Source organism: Phyllobates terribilis, unplaced genomic scaffold, assembly GCF_046119375.1.
Source record: "Phyllobates terribilis strain yellow unplaced genomic scaffold, ASM4611937v1 Scaffold_8__6_contigs__length_399053987, whole genome shotgun sequence".
Classification (NCBI taxonomy): Eukaryota; Metazoa; Chordata; class Amphibia; order Anura; family Dendrobatidae; genus Phyllobates; species Phyllobates terribilis.
This window is the reverse complement of record NW_027362768.1, coordinates 108242422-108262688: the sequence shown is the minus strand read 5'-3', so window position 1 is coordinate 108262688 and position 20267 is coordinate 108242422. Positions and strand designations below refer to the sequence as shown.

General features: G+C 40.5%; 1 protein-coding gene across 7 annotated transcripts in view; it reads left to right on the top strand.

The window, feature by feature from the left end:
• Positions 1–20267, top strand: part of EVI5 (ecotropic viral integration site 5) — a 156216-nt gene that overhangs the window by 62813 nt on the left and 73136 nt on the right. For 6 of the 7 annotated variants that reach the window (XM_073643195.1, XM_073643192.1, XM_073643193.1 and 3 more), the window contains 8 exons: positions 397–471; positions 4928–5053; positions 7370–7513; positions 8222–8311; positions 8642–8739; positions 10362–10422; positions 11218–11271; positions 17897–17929. In XM_073643195.1, the coding sequence (XP_073499296.1) occupies positions 397–471; positions 4928–5053; positions 7370–7513; positions 8222–8311; positions 8642–8739; positions 10362–10422; positions 11218–11271; positions 17897–17929 (681 nt within the window). The remainder of the gene's footprint in view (positions 1–396; positions 472–4927; positions 5054–7369; positions 7514–8221; positions 8312–8641; positions 8740–10361; positions 10423–11217; positions 11272–17896; positions 17930–20267) is intronic. The other variant, XM_073643196.1, reaches the window with a different exon arrangement.

Genomic DNA, 20267 nt, shown 5'->3' with positions numbered 1-20267 from the left:
GACCAATGTAGTACTTGAACATATCTGCATCATGTGTGCTGTGTTCCTGGCTTTGTTTTTTGTTTGCTTTTCAACACTTTTTATACGTGTTTTTTGTTTTGTAGAACTTTTTATGAAACTATAATCACTTTTTATTATTTTGATGTATCCTTTTTTTTGGTGTATGATTTGAGGGGTTGGGTACTGTACCATGTACTGCGATTGGCCCATCTTTCTCTTCTGTAGGTTTTCAATTGAAATTAAGTTGCTTTTTCAACCTGTCGACTAGTGTCGCTGTTCTTGGAACAAGGCTGCCGTGATTGTCTAGTCTTTTTACCGTTGCCAGTATATACAGGCATTTCGCCATATTACAACTTTTGTAAATATATACGGTAATTATTTGAATTTTTTTTTCAGGCATATTCGTTAGTGGATCGTGAAGTTGGGTACTGCCAGGGAAGTGCATTTATTGTGGGTCTTCTTCTTATGCAAGTAAGTCCAGAAGTGCAATATTGTGAGGATTTAAATAATCTTTCATGGTGTCCCGACAAATCTAACGTCCAGTCTTTGACTGTCTGAATACCTTGGGACCGCCGCCAACCTTTTCTTTTCTGCAGTGTGGTGCCTAACACTTCTCCGTTGGCACAGTATGATGCAGAAAATAGAATGATTTTTGTTTTGCACCCTCGGATGCTTGTATAGGCAGCTATAATATTGCTGCAGTGTGTCCATTAATGCTTACAAAAGCTTTAATAATCAGACTTTGATTGCTTAAAATAGTTGGTTTGTGTGTGATACATTATATTATCTGCTCGATTGGTTGGAAAACTTGTCGTTCATGCTTCAAAAATGTTGTAAATTATAGATAGGTTCTATACAGTCCAATTCGGAGCAAAGTACGAGGGCCAACAGCCCGAAACACCTTGTCTGCAAATTGAGATTCTGATTTGGCTTTTATCCCAAGTCATATTGCACGACTCGTTAAAGGGTTGATTGTGACTGTAGTATTGCTGCTTCCAATAGGTGGCGCTATAGAGTACAAGTCCTCTTTCTCTGAAGAGGCAATTTGCATATTCCCTTTCTCTACTCTTTCCATTAAGTGACACCCCTTGACTTAGATCCCTGGGGGAAAAATTGTCTGATTTGCATCTGACCTGTCACTCCATTTAGTAGCTGGGATAAAAGTGCCTCTATCAGGATAAAATTCCCTGTTCTAAAGATCAGCAAGTTTTCACCTGTCCTGTGTACCTGGTGCATGTAGCCTGACCTTTTATTATCAGGATGTCACCAAGCACCTTTAACCCCTTCCTGACGTGCGCCGTACATGTACTGCTCTGTGGGAATTGCGTTCCCGCAAAAAGCAGTATATGTACGGCGCCGCAATTTCCAGTCACCGCACGATGCAGCAGGCCATCCCTGCACGTCACCCCGGGGGTCTTTTGCAGTGCTGGTGACGTCAGTTTTTCTTTTGCAAAAAAAAAAGTTTGCGTTGGGTAAATTTATAGGTAGGGCATTAGTGTAGTGAACGTCGCTGTAATTTTTTTTAGACCAACTTTATTTATTTTTTTTTACATCTATTTTTCTTTTAATTTTTTTTTCTTTGTGTTTGTTCTAAATTTTTACTTTTTCTCTTCTTCTTTTTCTCCACTTTTTATAATAAATAGTACCCCTTACACAGGCCCCACACAATACACGTGTAAAAGCACCGATTACACACACATCCCCAGTGTTTTGAAAATAAAAATTAAAAATGGCCCAATCATCAAGAAGACTCTATTCGTCAGGAGGCATATGCTTTCCTTGCCTCCGACACAGATTCAGGCAGTGAGGAAGATCCCACGTTCCTCTATTCCTCTATTCCTCTTCCTCCTCCTCATCTAGTGAGGAAGAACCCCCAGCAAGTTGTCCTAGGACCCAGGCAACCCCTACAGCAATTGATCCTATATGGACTGCACCCCCCGAAAATGATCAGCCTGTAATTCCGGATTTCATTGGCAACTCAGGAATCCAATTTGATGTTACAGGCCTCACTGAAATTGACTTCAGATTCTTTTTCAGCGAGGAAATAATAAATGTTATGGTGGCTCAGACAAATTTGTATGCCCATCAATTTTTCGCCCAAAACCCAACGTCCTCAAACGCCAGATAAACCCCTGTAAATGTAGCAGAGATGATGACATTTTGGGGCATTGTGCTACATATGGACATAATCAAAAAACCAGAGCTTCGGCAATACTGGAGTACTGATATTCTCTACTGCACACTGGTATTCCGTATGGCTATGACAAAATTTTTTGAATTATAGTGATAATGCGCAGTGTCCTCCACGAGACGATCATCTATACAATATTCGCCCAGTAGTTGAACACTTCAGCAGAAAATTTGCAGAAGCGTACAACCCCCAAAGAGACATCACTATAGATGAATCTGGTTCATTTTAAAGGGAGACTAAAATTCCGACAATACCTGCCCAGTAAGAATAAAACTGTACAAGCTGTGTGAGAGTACCTCAGGGTACACCCACAGACTTGGGGTCTACGAAGGGAAGGACACCCATATTGCCCACACCCCCCCTGAATGCCCTCCTGTCCTGAGGGTGAGTGGGGAAAATTGTGTGGGAATTGCTGCACCCACTGCTGGATAAAGGTTATCACCTCCTATATTGATAACTTTTACACCAGCATCCCGCTCTTCAAGACCCACTTTGTCAGAGGTAAGAAAAAATCTGAGAGGCCTCCCGAAGCCACTAATTGGGCAACCGCTGAGAAGGGGCTAAAGCAGAGCCCAATGCTGCGATAACATGTTGGTGGTCAAGTATAAGGACAAGAGGGATGTCCTTATCTTGTCCACCATATACCGTGACAACAGCTCCCTTGTCACTGTCCAAGGTACAACAACACGAGTCCCAAAGCCAGATTGTGTCTTGGACTATAATAAATTCATGGGGGGTGTAAATCTCTCAGATCAGGTCCTCAATACCGTTCCATGCGAAAAGCTAAAGTATGGTACAAAAAAATTATACGTGCACATTGTACAGATGGCACTACACAATGCTTTTGTGCTGTTTAGATCTGCAGGCAATACGGGGACCTTCTTTCAGTTTCAGGAGGTAATCATCAAGACCCTAATGTTTGGCACTCAGGAAGTTGAGGGTCCCAGTACTTCTGAAACTGATAGTGCCTGTATTGTCCCTGGTCAGCATTTTCCAGGAGAGGTTCCCCAAACTGCAAGAAAGGGAAGATCACAAAAATGGTGCAGAGAATTCTCCAAAAGGGGAATCCGAAAAGACACAATTTACCATTGTGAAACCTGGCCTTTGCATTAAGAATTGCTTCAAAGCGTGCCACACGTCCACAAATTAATAAAATTTGCTTTTACCCTGTTGACACAACACTTTTATAATCTGATGTACTCCGCACAATTCACACATGCCACATTATGAATTCATATACCAGTAAAACCAAAAGTATTATAATCATTACTATAAAACTATGCCTCTAGATAAATACCTTGAGGGGTGTAGTTTCCAAAATAGGGTCACTTGTGGGGGATTTCCACTGTTTTGGCACATCAGGGGCTCCCCAAATGCAACAAAACGCCCGCAGACCGTTCCATCAAAGTCTGCATTCCAAAACGTCACTCCTCCCTTCCGAGCCCTGCTGTGCGCCCAAATAGTGGTTTTCCTCCACATGGGGTATCGGCATATTCAGGAGAAATTGCACAACAACTTTTGGGGTCCATTTTCTCCTGTTGCCCTTGTGAAAATAAAGAAATTGGGGTGAAAAGATCATTTTTGTGGAGAAATTTTAATTTTTTTTCCACGGCTCTACTTTAAACCCCCAGGTGTTTCACAGAAGTTTATAAAGTGCTCACTACACATCTAGATAAATTCATTAAGGGGTCTAGTTTCCAAAATGGGGTCACTTGTGGGGAGTTTCCACTGTTTAGGCACATCAGGGGCTCTCCAAACGCAACATGGCTTCCGCTCTCAATTCCAGCTAATTTTGCATTCAAAACATCAAATGGCACTCATTCCCTTCCGAGCCCTGCCGTGCGCCCAAACAGTGGTTTTACCCCACATATGAGGTATCGGCGTACTCAGGAGAAATTGCACAACAACTTTTGGTGTCCATTTTCTCCTGTTACCCTTGTGAAAATAAAAAAAAAATTGGGCGAAAAGATCATTTTTGTGACTAAAAAGTAAAATGTTCCTTATTTTCTTCCACATTCTATTAATCCCTGTGAAGCACCTGAAGGGTTAATAAACTTCTTGAATGTGGTTTTGAGCACCTTGAGGGGTGCAGTTTTTAGAATGGTGTCACTTTTGGGTATTTTCTGTCATAAAGGCCCCTCAAAGTCGCTTCAAATGTGATATTGTAAAAATGAGAAATCGCTGGTCAACTTCTAACCTTTCTAACTTCGTAACAAAAAAAATTTTGCTTCCAAAATTATGCTGATGTAAAGTAGACATGTGGAAAAATGTTATTTATTAACTATTTTGTGTGACATGACTCTGATTTGAGGGCATAAAAATTCAAAATTTGAAAATGTCAAAAATTTTCATCAAATTTCCGTTTTTTTCATAAACGCAAGTCATATCGAAGAAATTTTACCACTATCATGAAGTACAATATGTCACGAAAAAACAATCTCAGAATCAGTGAAATCAGTTGAAGCGTTTTAGAGGCATTGACTCAAAGCGACAGTGGTCAGAATTGAAAAAATGGCCTGGTCAGGAAGGTGAAAACAGGCTTCGAGGTGAAGGGGTTAACTATCGGCCAGTCCCTTCGATTTTTGTATAATGTATAAAGGGGGTCTTTACTCCATTTGACTAATTCTAACTATCTAAATTAATAATCCTCCTTGTTGTATAAATCTTAATTAAGCAGGAGTATCTCATGTTCCAGGTTTATTTTTCTTGATCTCCTTTCTTTCTTGTTCCATCTAGATGCCAGAAGAAGAAGCATTTTGTGTATTTGTAAAGTTAATGCAGGACTATCGCCTTCGGGAGCTCTTTAAACCCAGCATGGCTGAGCTGGGCCTGTGCATGTATCAGTTTGAGTGCATGATTCAGGTAAGGCTCACACTCTTCCACTTACGTTCCGACTCTTAGACAGCGGAGCATAAAATCACCATGTGCATCCATCTGCTGGAATGTGGCTGCACCTCCGTCTAGTTTTATTTCTTTTGTGCACCACTACATAAAAACACTTAGGTGACTGTACAATCATTGCAACTACAAACTTTGAGCTTCATTCTGAACTTGTTTGAGTAATTCTATAGTCTACGGCCAATGGGTATGATGGGTCATCAGTATCAGACTGAGAGCTGCACTACATCCCATCCATTGATTACCGGGCTCAGCTTTGTACTTTTGGCTGTTGCTCTGCCTAGTGCTACCTCCGAGTCTCATTCACTTGAATGAGACAGAACTAGACTGAGCAGTAATAGTTACATCCATTACAAAATGAACAGTACTGTGCCCAGTGCACTATGCAGGATACAAGGTCTGTTTTGGAAGCTGGTTGGAGCTAGAAAGGCGTCAGCACTTGGGAGTTCCACCTGTCTTTCTACTGTTGTCCCAGGTTACCTCTTTACTGCTTTTTTTTATTTCAGAACTGGTATAAGTTCTGTTACTGGCATAGTGCTGCTGGAAACCAGAGGCTGAAGGAGCACGAGCGGAACAGCAAGCGTTAGTAGAAGTTCTTGTAGTTAGCAAAAGGAGTTGTAGGAAACAATCCATTGATAGGTGACAACAATCTAGGTAAGAATGTTCAGGAGACTGGAAACTAGGCTAACAGCTAGACACAGTGCTCAAGCAAAGAGTGAGAGATCCATGCAGCTTTAAGTAGGCCCAAACAGGAAACAAGATGGATCCCTCAGGTTCAGAATCTGCCATCTTAGTAAAGGGCAATTGCAGAACACAACAGCGGCCTCCAGTGGTAAGGAGTGGGATTGCAGCACAACTAAGGTGAACAATAGCAGCCACTAGTGGTCAAACTGTAGAAGGACAACTGGAATTCTGACATCTGTACTCCTTTAAGAGGCGGTATTAAAGGGTTGTTCTTTAAATGGGTAAAATTGCAAAATTAAGCAACTTTGCAAAATACTCATTAAAAATACTGTTCTCAAAAATTAAAGTATTAATTTTTCTGCTCATTGCTTAAGTTATTGCTCACTGGCACAGTCTGCGTGGTGATCAGTCTAGAGAATGAGTGCAGCGCTTACAAGCTCTTTACAATAAAGCTTGTTACTGCTGCTCTGAAGTTAGCAGGATTGCTGGATCTTGGCAACTCCCAATTTTGCAATGCAAATCTGCAACTTGGAGGCAACAGAGCGTACAGGTCAGGTGAGCACTGCTGGTCTGAACTGTCATTCGAGTGCACAGTCATCCAGCAAGCAGGAAGTTGGGAGGCAGGGGAGTGGTGTGCTACAGAAACTAAATGATGAGATAACCTAAGCTAAAAACAAAATGAGCAAATACCCTGTGGTAAGTAACTGAATAAATATTTAATAGTACATGTAAATAACATTGGGTATTTGGTTAATACTGTTTTGATCAAAAAGGCGTAAAAGCCACCCAACCGCGACAAGGTGTACCCAATCGGGACTGTACCTAACTCTCGTAGTTCACCTCACTGTGTCGGCAGACTTCAAAATAGATCAGGGCGGAGTCCTGACTGTTCAGACACCGACTCATGGATAGCTATATAAACAAAATGAACAGCCCAAAAAGGGGGAGACATGACCCTGTTTGTACAAAGTGCAAAAAGCTAAAGTCAAACCAAAAAAATTGATCTGGAGCATATGTTGGTGTAAGTGAAATGCATAGGTGTGCATTCACACTGACAATTTACCAGACAGAACCTAAGTTAAAAACAAAATGAGCAAATACCCTGTAGTAAGTAAATAAACAGTAATAGTACATGTAAATAACATGGGGTACATGGTTAACACTGTTTTGCTAAGTGTAAAACCTATCCCACCACGACAAGGTGCACCCAATCGGGACTGTACCTAAATCTTGTAGTTAACATCACTGTCAGCAGACGTCAAAATAGATTTTGATCAAAACAGTGTTAACCAAGTACCCGATGTTGTTTATTTTTTACTGTTACTGTTTACTACTGGGTATTTACTCATTTTGATTTTCTTAAGTTCTGCTTGTTAAATGGCCACCGTGTGAATACACAGCTGTGTATTGCACTTATACCAACATGTGCTGCTCTATTTTTTTATTTATTTTTATTGGATAACCCTGAAGCGCAGTTTCCAGATACATTGCTGCATCCTCCTCACTATTTTGATGCAAAAGCAGAGTTATTCTAAGATGTCCGTCCAGAATGTAATAACCTGGTATTGATAGTCACCAGTACTTTCTCTCTTACAGGAACAGCTGCCAGAGCTATTTGTGCACTTTCAGGCCCAGAGTTTTCATACCTCTATGTATGCATCTTCATGGTTTTTGACTATTTTTCTTACAAGTTTCCCACTACCAATCGCCACAAGAATATTTGATATATTTATGTCTGAGGTAAGAATCACAATTAATTCACATGCAGTATTACAGAGCTGCTAATGTTAAAAATGGGGTCTGAGCAGAGGAGCCCACTGACCCCCATATGCACTACTATGGCCTATCAGCAGGAGGTGCTCTTGGGGTTCTCCCTTCAACAATACCAAAGTGGTGCAAGAAAAATAAATCGCACTTTAAACTTGCATAAAGGTAACATGAAAATGCCTTTTGACTGTTTTTTATTAGTGATGAGCGAGCGTGCTCGTTTAACCCTTTCACAGAACATGCTCGGGTGCTTGCCGAGTATCTTCGTCGTGCTCGTATATTATGTTGGGGTCCCTGCGTCTGCATGATTTACAGCTGTAAGACAGCTTGAACACGTGAGGATTCCATAATAAACAGGCAATCCCTGCATGTGTTGAGGCTGTCTTACAGCTGTAAATCATGCCGACGCAGGGACTCTAACATAATATACGAGCATGACGAAGATACTCGGCAATCACCCGAGCGTGCTCTGTGAAAGGGTTAAACGAGCACGCTCGCTCATCACTAATAAAAAAAACAGTCAAAAGGCATTTTCATGTTACCTTTATGCAAGTTTAAAGTGCGACTTATTTTTCTTGCACCACTTTGTGGTGCAAGAAAAATAAGCGGTGAGTATATTTGCTTTCTATGAACATCTCAATAATAATCCTCCAGTTTTTATTATTTTTTTTTATTTTCCAGGGCTTAGAAATTGTTTTTCGAGTAGGTCTTGCTGTTCTTCAGATGAACCAGGCAGAATTAATGCAGCTGGATATGGAAGGGATGTTACAGGTAATTAATTGGGATAATATTCTGCAGCAATTTTTCTCTTGTGAAATTATCTGAATACCCACTAGAGAAATCCATAAGCTTCCATGGTGGCTCAGTGGTTAGTACTGTTGCTTTTCAGTCTTGCGGATGGGTCCCACCATGGACAACATCTGCAAGGAGTTTGTACATTCTCCTAGTGTGTGTGGGTTTCCTTCCACACTCCAAACACATACTGATGGGGAATTTATATTGTATGGCTGAATTGGGACAGTAAGGTGCTGCGGCATATATTGGCACTATATACACAAGCGCAGCCGCCTCGGTGTGAAGGAGTTCTGCTTTCTCTTGCAGCACTTTCAGAAGGTCATTCCACATCAGTTTGATGGAGGTCCTGAGAAACTAATCCAAGCTGCCTATCAAGTGAAATACAATGCAAAGAAGATGAAAAAGTAAGTGATTAAGCGGCAGCATGCTTGTACATTTCCTTGAATAGGAATACATTGACTAGTTTTTATTAACCATCTTATTTGTCATTATTATTGCCCACCTGTCACAGGGTGGGTGAAATGCGTTGAGACAATTGTGACAGGATGTGAGCATAGTAATGATGGTCAGTCTATGCTGGCTATCGAGATAAAGGCAGTGTCAACTTAATACTAGTAAATTCCCCTGTATGAAGCTGCGGCAATAGTTATTAATATAAGAACAATATATTTATTATCAGATAGTAAGAAAACCCTTTAAAAGAGAGGAGGGATCGTTAGAACTATATAAGATCACTACCAGCTACACCTGCTCCTAGCGCGGTGGATAGGTTTGCATTTTTAATTATTACTTAATAAACATTAGATTTTATAATCCACCCAGGTCAGTGATTTTATTTAATATTGTAGATCGACCCTTATAGTGCGGATTGACATCTGGGATACTGAGGTTTTCAATAAATTGCTAAACTGTACCTCCAATTTTTAGTCTATGTGCACGCGGAGTTGTTTTGACATGGATTTCTCTGGCTCTAACCAAGTTAGACAGATTTTTTTTTTTTTTTTTGCTAAGCGTGGTTAATTTTTTCAGCTTGTTGATTCGATGACAAAACTCAAGAGAAGTAAAATTAGCATGTACCCTGTAGTAAGTAAATTGTAGTGGTAAGTGTGAATACCATCGGGTACTTGGGTAACACTATTTTAATAATAAAAAAAAAAAAAAAAAAAAGTGAGTCATTCCACGGCCACAAGGTGTACCCAATCGGGGCGGTCCCATCCCATCTCTAGTATTATAACCTCACTTTGTGTCAGCCGACACAGGGCAGAGCAAGATTGGGGCCTGACTACTCAGATACCTGTCCGTGGGAAACTATAGAAATGAAATGCCTAGCTCCAGAAGGGAGGTAATGCCTGTTTGTACAAAGTACAAGAAACTACAGCAAAACCAAAGAAAGGAGCCTTAGCTTAAGTTGGTATACGTGCAATGTGTCAGGGCACAGACAAAACAGAATAATAGTAATAAAACAAAATGAGCATATACCCTTTAGTAAGTAACTACATGTAAGTAACATGGGATACTTGGAGGACACTATTTTGATCAGTTGATTCTATGGTCCAATTTACATAATTTTTAAAACAAAAATGTACTTTTCTTTTCCGGTGTGAAAAGTGCTCCATGTGCATTGTAGGTGTGTTGGCATATTAAAATTAATAGGAAGCGAGTGATTTTTCACATGAATTTTGGAGCAGAATTCACTCCATATTAAAAAAAAACTGCATGAGTGAACATGTCCTTTGTTTGGCCTTTTTTTTTCTTTACACCAGCGGTAATAACATTATTGCCAGCTAACTTATTAATTACCGTTGTTCTATTTATTTAATACAAAGCTATGATTGCGTCCTCTGGTCTAAATTGATAGAAGCGGCGTCAATCACTCAGTTGACCTTGGTGATCTGATGGAAGAAACTAATATTTGCTCTGACTAATCCATTGTGATTCTATTTTTTTTTTTTTTTTTTAAATGGTGGTGTTGCAGAAAGTTTTAATTTGTCTTCAGTCTCGCTTATGATGGCTTTCTGTATTTCAGGTTAGAAAAAGAATACACTACAATAAAAACAAAGGAGATGGAAGAACAAGTTGAAATCAAGGTAACATGTTGCTAAATACTGATCATGATTTTTAATATGTATAGAAGGGAGGTGTATTCTTTCTAGGCCAAAGATAAGGACCTAATACCTCCACTACTGTAATAAATAACACCGGGAACCGGTCAGAAACCTTTTCACTATGCACCAAATATGAGCTTGGCTGCAATTGTCACAGGCTGCTGTATTTAGTTGTGATCAATTGCAGCAATATTAGTTTTGTTTTTTTCCATCCATTTGTAAACTTGACACTTTGAACGCCAGATCGTATGAAAGAAGCACTGGAATAAAACTCACCAAATTCATTAGGAGATGGGCACCTCTTTAATGAATTTCTCATTTTACAGTTGCCATGCGCCACCGCCAGAACTGAACGTTGGCATGTGGCTGGCGTACGTTTGTTGTAATATTCTATGTTTGTCCGGCACGGTTCGCTTTGCTCTTCCGTGACTTCATCCTCTCTTCAAAAAGTTGTCGAAGCTGACCGGGACTGTTGTAAAAACACCAAAAATTGCATTTTTTTTTTTTTTTTTTTGCAACATTGAGTTGCTCAAAAATTGTAAAACATTTCAAGCATTTTTCCGCTAGAATTCTGGCAAAAAGTCCTTGATGAATTCACGCACCAAGTTATAATATAACTTTTTGTGAGTTTGTATGTACAACTTAGTATTTTAGCAGACTTTTGCACAGATGGGCCTGCATGCAGCCTCCTTGGTTTTTCAATGGCTTTTTACTGTGATCAGATGGCAGGAATCTCACCGTTCAGTGTAATGTAATCTGTGATTTCTGCTTTTTCAGAGGCTGCGGACGGAGAACAGGTTACTGAAGCAGCGGATTGAAACCTTGGAGAAGGTAAGATTTTACACTTGTTAATCTGGTAAAATTCCATTATTGTAATCTGTTGACATTGCAGTATTGTTTGGGCAAATATATATAATGTGTCATCAATCATATTTATAGTAATAGTACATGTGGTGTTAACGTTAAAACTGTTAGAAATAACTGTTTTATCCCTTTTATATATCACTGCAAATGTTCTAAAATTCTCATGTTTTATCCCTTTTACTGATTAGTATTGTATAGTCAGCCGTAAAGATGGCCATACACATCAGGTAGCTGTCAGACGAACACTGGTTCAACATGGCGACATCTCTCCTGACCCCCATTTTCCCCATACACATGAATACTCATTTTGGCCAAGTGTGCGTGTATTCTGCATGGGGAGAGGGGACTAAGTTGCCGCCAGAGACCTCTGGCCACAGCTTTTCTCCAGGAAGAATAATGGGGTCGGGCGTTTAACCTCTTCCTGACATCTGCTGTAAATGAAGGTCATGTGCCAGGTGTGCAGCACCTTACCCATTGGATGTCCGCTGTGTCATACAGCAGGCCTCTGCCTGTAACGGCAGCAATCGAAGCAGAGCTTTGATCGCTGCTGTAAACCCCTGACATGCCCATGTCAGTCTCTTAACTGCAGAATTTTAAAGCTTGTGATCCCAAGGATTTGCCAGTTTGGACGTCCATATCCCTTAACCTGTGGGTGATCACAGGGTGCTGGTGGTTTGCCATGGGGGCCTACTGAAGGCCCTGTGACTGCCATGTTAGTACTCTCATGAAGCCCAGCCGTTAAATGAGCCCATGATTTTAGCTATATACTGTAATGCTATTGGTGCCACTACAGCTACATGCTTGGCCAGACAAAGTGTTGTTTTCATTATTTTTTTTCTGTGTTTAGAGTACTTCCATGTGTAATGGGAATCTTTTGTCACTCAATCTGAGAGCAGCATAATGTAGAGACAGAGACCCAGATTCCAGTGATGTATCACTTACTGGGCTGCTTGCTATAGTGTTGATAAAAATCATGTTTCATCAGCAGATTATCATTAAAGGGGTATTCCCATATCCAAGATCCTATCCCTATATGGAGTAAGTGTAGTAATAATATTAGAAAATACCTCCAAATAGAAATGGAGTATAGTTCTTCTAATTCACTATGGTGGGGTTATAATGAGATCATGAATATGGAGGACTACCTAAAGCAGGTTTACTAATCCTTTAAAGGGGTATTCCTATCTCCATGTAGTGGTTGTAATATTAGCAAATACCTCCAATCAGAAATGTAATATAGTTCTTCTGATAAGCTATGTCACTTACCCCACATGCAGGCCATTGCAGTAGCTTAGGTATCCATGGATATGACCACTCATCCTATAGTGACAGCAGTTAGTGGTCGTAACTATGGTACCTAAGCTATTGCGAAGCTCTGCACATGGGGTAAGAGACATAGCTTATAAGAAGAACTATATTACATTTCTAATTGAAGGTATTTGCTAATATTACACCTACTATATATTGGAGATGGGAATACCCCTTTAAATGACTAGTAAACCTGCTGCCAGGTAGTCCTCTATATTCATGATCTCTGTATAAACCCTCCCCCATCACGGATTTGCAGCTTTCTGCCTATGCACAGTGAACACAAAGCAGCTAATCCGTGATGTGGGTGGGATTATGACGGATCTCCGTATTCAGAGAACTGGTAGATTTGCAGCAGATAAAACTAGTTTTATCAACTGCAGCAAGCAGCCCAGTAAGTGATACATCTCTGGAATTAGGGTCTCTGCATTGAAATCATGGTGCTCTCAGATTGGGTATCAAAACCCTGGTGACAATCCCTCTACCTCTTCATACATTGGGGTCAAGCGGTCTGTCAAGTCTGTGCTTCAAGTTGCAGACAGTGAATTCTTGCTTAAAATATTTCTCTTTTCATAAACCTACAGTATAGATGTTTGCCATGGGCTAGCACATTCACAAAGTGGCCAGTAAGACATGGTCAGGATATTTGGCAGTCTTTTTGTTTTCTCTCCCCACTGTTGATCTACCTGTGCCCATATTCATTATAATGTAAATGGTTTTTCTCTATACTGTAATCTAAGGTAACAGATCATCACGTACTGATGGATAATACAGTTTGCTGTAAAATCAGTCCAGTCCAATAGTTGCTGGGTGTAGTGTGCGACTCGTGCACTGGGCAATGAATGAGCGGTCACACCATGTACCAGTGCTCCCCCATAGTCCGGTACTATGGACCCCCAGCCGCATGATTGTGGAGGAGAGCGGAGCACCGATCTAACCACGTCCTGGTCACAAATCCATTTCCACCCCCATGTTCTTAGTGCCCCAATGTCAGATGTCATTTATGTTACTCTGAGCCTGTAGCTGAATAACTTGTTGAAAGGATTAAGGTTGTAAAGAAATACAAGTCCACAATATTGTGATATCCTTCATTTTATCACTGTTGTATCCGCTTCACTCCTTGTAATGAATTGCAGATACATGGAGACTCAATTCAGTGTAAATCTGGATATACTTATTTTGTTTGACGTTATTAATTTTGGAATAAGAAAGTCCATTTTCTTACAAGTGGTAAATGACTGTAATGTGACCGGACTGCAGGAAGCCTTCAGAGTACATGCGGTCTATAATCCATGCTCTTTATATCACTGCGCACATGTCATCAGGAATGATCTTGGTGCACTTTCTGGAATCTTTGCTTTTTGCACGATATCCTATGCACTCGCAGAAACAATTCTACCTTCTTTGAATATCTGACACTTTATGATTGCATTAAAAGCATTGTAGCAAGTTTGGGAGTTATCCTCCTTTCCATAGGAGGTTAACTTCCTGATTGCTGGGGGTCCAACCTCTGGGACCTCCACTGGGCCTGTGTGAATGGACCAGGGTCAATCACGCTCACCTCCCTTCGTTTTCTGTGGGATCATTGGAGGTAGCCGAGCACAGCAGAAGAATGAATGGAGCTGAGGTGCACATGATCAACCACCGCTCCCACGCAGACTTTGCTTTCTAGAGATGGGGGATATCTTACAAACTTGGTAGAAGCCTTTTAATCATGATCAATACGAGATATATTAGTGGGGTTTTCTGGGCCAGGCATGACTTTCTGCAGTCACTGTAGTGTAACCAATCCAAACAGTGTAAATAAAATATGCACACTGTCAGGATTCTGTTTTCCTTCCGGTTTTCAGGTGATTGCTCACACAGTTTTGTGCTTGTGGTCACATGCCAACTAGATACTTTTTTCTTTGCTATTGAGAGAAAGAGAAGCTAGTTGTCAGGTGTTCGCTCAAATGCAAATTGCATAGTGGCACGCACATGACTGCTCTAGAAGGCAAACAACGGAATCCAGACAGTGTGCACATTTTTTTAGGATTTGTTAAGATACAGCGAGTGCAGAATTTCATCCTTGACCCAGAAAACCAATAAAATCTTTAAAAATATTTTGAAATAATGGATGTGACCGATCTCTCCACCTCAGTCTTACTCAGTGCCTGTACATATTGGCTTTTTCCCTCCTGCTTGCTCTTTGGCCGTTAACCATTTCTCCTGACGTCTCACTATCATACATAGTGGATACGGAAAGTTTTCAGACCCATTTAAATTTTTCACTGTTTTTCATTGCAGCCATTTGGTAAATTTTAAAAAGTTCATTTTTTTTTCTCATTAAAGTACACTCTGCACCCCATCTTGACTGAAAAAAAACAAATGTAGAAATTTTTGCAAATTTATTAAAAAGAAAAACTGAAATATCACATTGTTATAAGTATTCAGACACTTTGCTCAGACGCTCATATTTAAGTGACATGCTGTCCATTTCCTTCTGATCCGCCTTGAGATGGTTCGACTCCTTCATTGTAGTCCAGCTGTGTTTAATTAAACTGATAGGACTTGATTTGGAAAGGCACACACCTGTCTATATAAGATCTCACAGCTCCGTGTGTGTCAGACCAAATGAGAATCATGGGCTCAAAGGAGCTCAGAGACAGAATTGTGGCAAGGCACAGATCTGGCCAAGGTTATAAAATAATTTCTGCATTACTCAAGGTTACTAAGAGCACAGTGGCCTCCATAATCCTTAAATGGAAGAAGTTTGGGACCACCTAGAGTCTTCCTAGACCTGGCCGTCCTGCCAAACCGAGCAATCGTGGGAGAAGAGCCTTGGTGAGAGAGGTAAAGAAGAACCCCAAGATCACTGTGGCTGAGCTCCAGAGATGCAGTAGGGAGATGGGAGAAAGTTCCACAAAGTCAACTATCACTGCAGTCCTCCACCAGTCGGGCCTTTATGGCAGAGTGGCCCGACGGAAGCCTCGCCTCAGTGCAAGACTTATGAAAGCCCGCATAGTTTGCTCAAAAACACATGAAGGACTCCCAGACTATGAGAAATAAGATTCTTTGGTCTGATGAGATGAAGATAGAGCTTTTTGGTGATAATTCTAAGCGGTATGTGTGGAGAAAACCAGGCACTGCTCATCACCTGCCCAATACAATCCCAACAGTGAAACATGGTGGTGGCAGCATCATGCTATGGGGGTGTTTTTCAGCTGCAGGGACAGGACGACTGGCTGCAATTGAAGGAAACATGAATGTGGCCAAGTACAGAGAGATCCTGGATGAAAACCTCTTCCAGAGTGCTCTGGACCTCAAACTTGGCTAAAGGTTCACCTTCCAACAAGACAATGACCCGAAGCACACTGCTAAAATAACAAAGGAGTGGCTTCAGAACAACTGTGACCATTCTGGACTGGCCCAGCCAGAGCCCTGACCTAAACCCAATTGAGCATCTCTGGAGATGCCTTAAAATAGCTGTCTATTAACCTTCACCATCCAACCTGATGGAACTGGAGGGGATCTGCAAGGAAAAACTGCAGAGGATCCCCAAATCCAGGTGTGAAAAACGTGTTGCATCATTCCCAAGAAGACTCATGGCTGTACTAGCTCAAAACGGGGCTTCTACTCAATACTGAGGAAAGGGTCTGAATACTTATGACCATGTGATATTTCAGTTTTTCTTTATTAATAAATTTGCAAAAAATTCTACATTTGTGTTTTTTTCAGTTAAGATGAGGTGCAGAGTGTACTTTAATGAGAAAAAAATGAACTTTTTAGAATTTACCAAATGGCTGCAATGAAACAAAGAGTGAAAAATTTAAAGGGGTCAGAATACTTTCCGTACCCACTGTATGCGTGCTCTGCTCGACCGACCGAGGATAGTAGGGGCAACCCCATTTCCCTAGATCTGTTTATGGATACCTTTTTAACCTAAAGGTGGCCATACACTTTATAAAGCTGCTGTTTGGATGACAGCTATTCCTCTCAAACCCTTTCAACCAACTGTGTCCTTGTTTCAGCTGAGTGTGCGTGTTTTTAATGGCGGCAGGAGAACAAGTCACTTCTCTGGTGGCTGCTTATCGAAGACTTAGATCAAATGATTTGACACATTGAAATCCAGCATCTTCTGGTTATCGGAGACGGCCATTGTCCCTCCAAAATTACTATACTTTGCCAACAAAGAGTTTTTTTGTTTTCTGGATCACAATATTAATGGCCTGGACTAGACTGCCTTGCATACTTTCGACCTGGCAGCGACTTTGTTGGTTTTCGCAGTTTTGTTCTATTTACTGCCAAGGGACGATGCCGGAATACACAACCCAAGCGCTACTACTCACTAGCTGTGCAGGTAGATTCAGCAGTGTAAACATTAAAGGGTTATTCCAATCTTTCATAAATTGGTATTGTTGGATAGCGCTTATAAATCCAAGCAATTTTGCAATTTACTTGTTAAAATTCTCAGCCGTTCTTTATATATTTACACCTTTGTTTACAGCTCGTTGCCTTGGAGACCGACCACTGCTTCTAGACAGCAGAACATGTGCAGTGCTTTCAAGCTGTCCAGGATTGCTGGAGCCAGCTACTTTGCAGTGCTTACAAGCTAGACAGCAGTGGTGGTTGGTCTCCAGGGCAACAAGCTGTAAACGTTCTCCTGAACGGTTACGAATTTTAATAAGCAGTAAATTGCAAAAGTACTTGTTTCTATGGGCACCTTCCGACAATATACATCTATGAACATGGGAGTAGCCCTTTTAAGTGGCTGTGAGCTGGACAACCACCAAGTGGAGGGAGATGTCTTAGACAATCAATATTGTGATCCCAAAAAATCCTTTAAATTCAATGTATATGAGCATTATGTACTGCAAGCTTCTGTACAAGCGAGACAAACGGCCTGGCAAAAAATCTACCCAAGATCGTCCTTATGTTGGCTCTCCAGGTCCTTATGTTGGCCCTCCAGGTCCTGGTGATTTTTAGATGGCCATATTAAATGTTGGAGATGGAGAAGGATCCCAGCAGAGAGCACCAGGACAAGTCTAGGTCCTGTTCCTGATTTGTCTATGCTTGTACAGGTATATTCACCTACAGAAGATTTGGTGCAGGAGCCTTTGGTTAGACTTTGGTGGATGACTGGCTATATTTCCCCCAATAATGCTTTAACATTTTTTTTCAAAGAAGGTAGTATTACCTGCTCACGCTACACACGTGATTTTTTTTTTCTTAAGTATATACTTAATTATTTTTGATTTTTCATCTCCTTTTCTGAAATTCCTCTCTGAATTTTTCCTTTCCATAGGAAAGTGCATCCTTGGCAGATAGATTGATCCAGGTATAGTCATCACATTTTGTCCTTAACAACCAATCCTAGTTAATGGTGTCTTTTTTTGTTCTAGCTTTCCTGTTATTTTCTGGGGTATGATGCATGCAGTACTATTACATGCATCTATGTGGCCATTATACCCCTGTAACATATATTAGAGTCCTGGGACTGTCTTTGTTTTAATTACTAAATCATTGTGAACTGCACGCTGCCTAATTCGGTGTGTCTAACCCATTTCTAATTTAAAAAAAAAAAATTAAACTTTAGTTCCACAGATTTTAACTTTTTTCTTAATCCAAAAAACTAACTGCATTGCATGGTCCAAATCTGATCATTTTGCATGATCCTAACCTTAATTGGAATGTAAAATGTCATCTTCATTGTGCTTGCTCCATTTTAGCTTGTGTAAACCACGTTAATTAATGCAGTCCGGAATGGATAGTGAACTTGAGATGAAGAGGTTCAAGTGAAGCTGTCGTGTAAACTTCTTTGAGGGAGCCATTTTGTGAGCAAAACCAGCGTCCGTGAAAAAGGAGCTGATACGTTTTCGATTATTTAGACACAACATGAATTCAAGCAGGAAACTTATTAAAGGGTAAAGTTTTCACTTAATTGATCAGACTTTACAAAGAAATCTACTCTTGCTTTTCCTTTCCTTCCTTCTCTCTCAAACACAAAGCTGAAAAGTGGAGTTTCACTACCTAATTTGTGCTCTTTTGGAAGATGCTTTGAACTGCTGCTCTAGCAAGAATCCATATTCGTGAACTGTTAAACATACTTCCATTGTGAGCTTCTCTGCTTTACCCCACAGTGCAGTGAACGTTTGTATATAGGGCTTTTGAGTATGGATTGTTGCTACAGCAGCAGTTCAAAGCAGCTTCTAATAGTACATGAACTAGTCAGTTAAAACAGCATTTTCAGCATGGTGTTTGAGTGAGAAGGAAGCAAAATGAGCTGATGGAGTTTATTATAAACACCATGCTGAAAGTGCTGTTTTAGCTGACTATTTCATGTTATATTTGAAGCTGCTTTGAACTCCTGCTCTAGCAATAATCCATATTCACGCACTGTGAAACACTCCATGTGTGAGCTTCTGCGCCCCTCCCCCATGCTCGAAGTGTTTGTGTATAGTGCTTTTAAGTATAGATTCTTGCTAGAGCAGAAGTTCAAAGCAGCTTCTAATATAATATGGACTAGACAGTTAAAATGGCACTTTCAGCATGGTGTTTTGATTCCTTCTCAAACACCATGCTGAAAGTGCTGTTTTAATTGCCTAGTTGGTTATCTAAAAAAATTTGGCTTCTTTGAACGGCTGCTGTACCAAGAATCTATACTCGAAACACCTATATGCAAATGCTCTGACTGTCTGGGGATAGGGAAGGTGAACAGAGAAGCCCACACTGGAAGAGTGTTTGTAAATAGCTGTTAAGTATGGATTCTTGCTAGAGCAGCAATTCAAAGCAGATTCTAAAAGAACATGAATTGGGTAGCTAAAACAGGACTTTTAGCATAGCTTTTGAGAGAGAAGTAAAATAAGGTAATGGATTTTATTAAGATGCGTAACTTTGCAAAGACTGATCAATAATTAATTACATTTTTATTTTGGGTAGAACTTGATAACTAATACTGCTGTCTTTCATTCTGCAATAGGGGTTTTCATTTTGAGTTCTAAATGCCAAATTTGCATGGTTGTGCTGCTATATATGACCAATGCTTATGTACTGTATAAAACAGGATGCCAATACTTCTTCTTTTAAAGTGGTTGTCCTCAAGACTAGGAAATAGTTTTAGTAAGTGTGGCCATTCACGCTAGACAAGCCTTTCTACCCCAATATCCATGTGAAGGGTCCAAAACTTTTGCCAGAAACCTCTAGTGGTGGTATGTTTTTTTTCCTCTGAGAACTGAATGATAGGGCAGATGGATTTCAACCTACCCAATCTTTATCTCCTACCAGGAAGAGTCTGGAGGCTTCCATTAGATGGCCTACTGGTTCCACCAAAAGTGGCTGGTTTGACCGACTTATTTTAATGTGTTATCTTAAAGAGCATTTGGTCTTTTTAAATGTTTTTTTCATGAAGTCGGCCTGACAATCAGCCCGACATTTATAGTATTTCATGGATCATCAAATGAATGGCTGTCCATGTATTACACAGACCTCAGGTCTAGTAGAGGAAGAGCCTCTGATAACTCCTAATAGTGGGCTTCTAACCCCCTTTTGGAAAAGTGCGATCATAAATATTGATTTCTCTGACAAAATGGCTACCTCTAATCTGTTTAAGCGACGCATGCACATAAAAAAATAAATTCTCCCATTGAACTAATGTGCATACAACCAACATCTCAAAG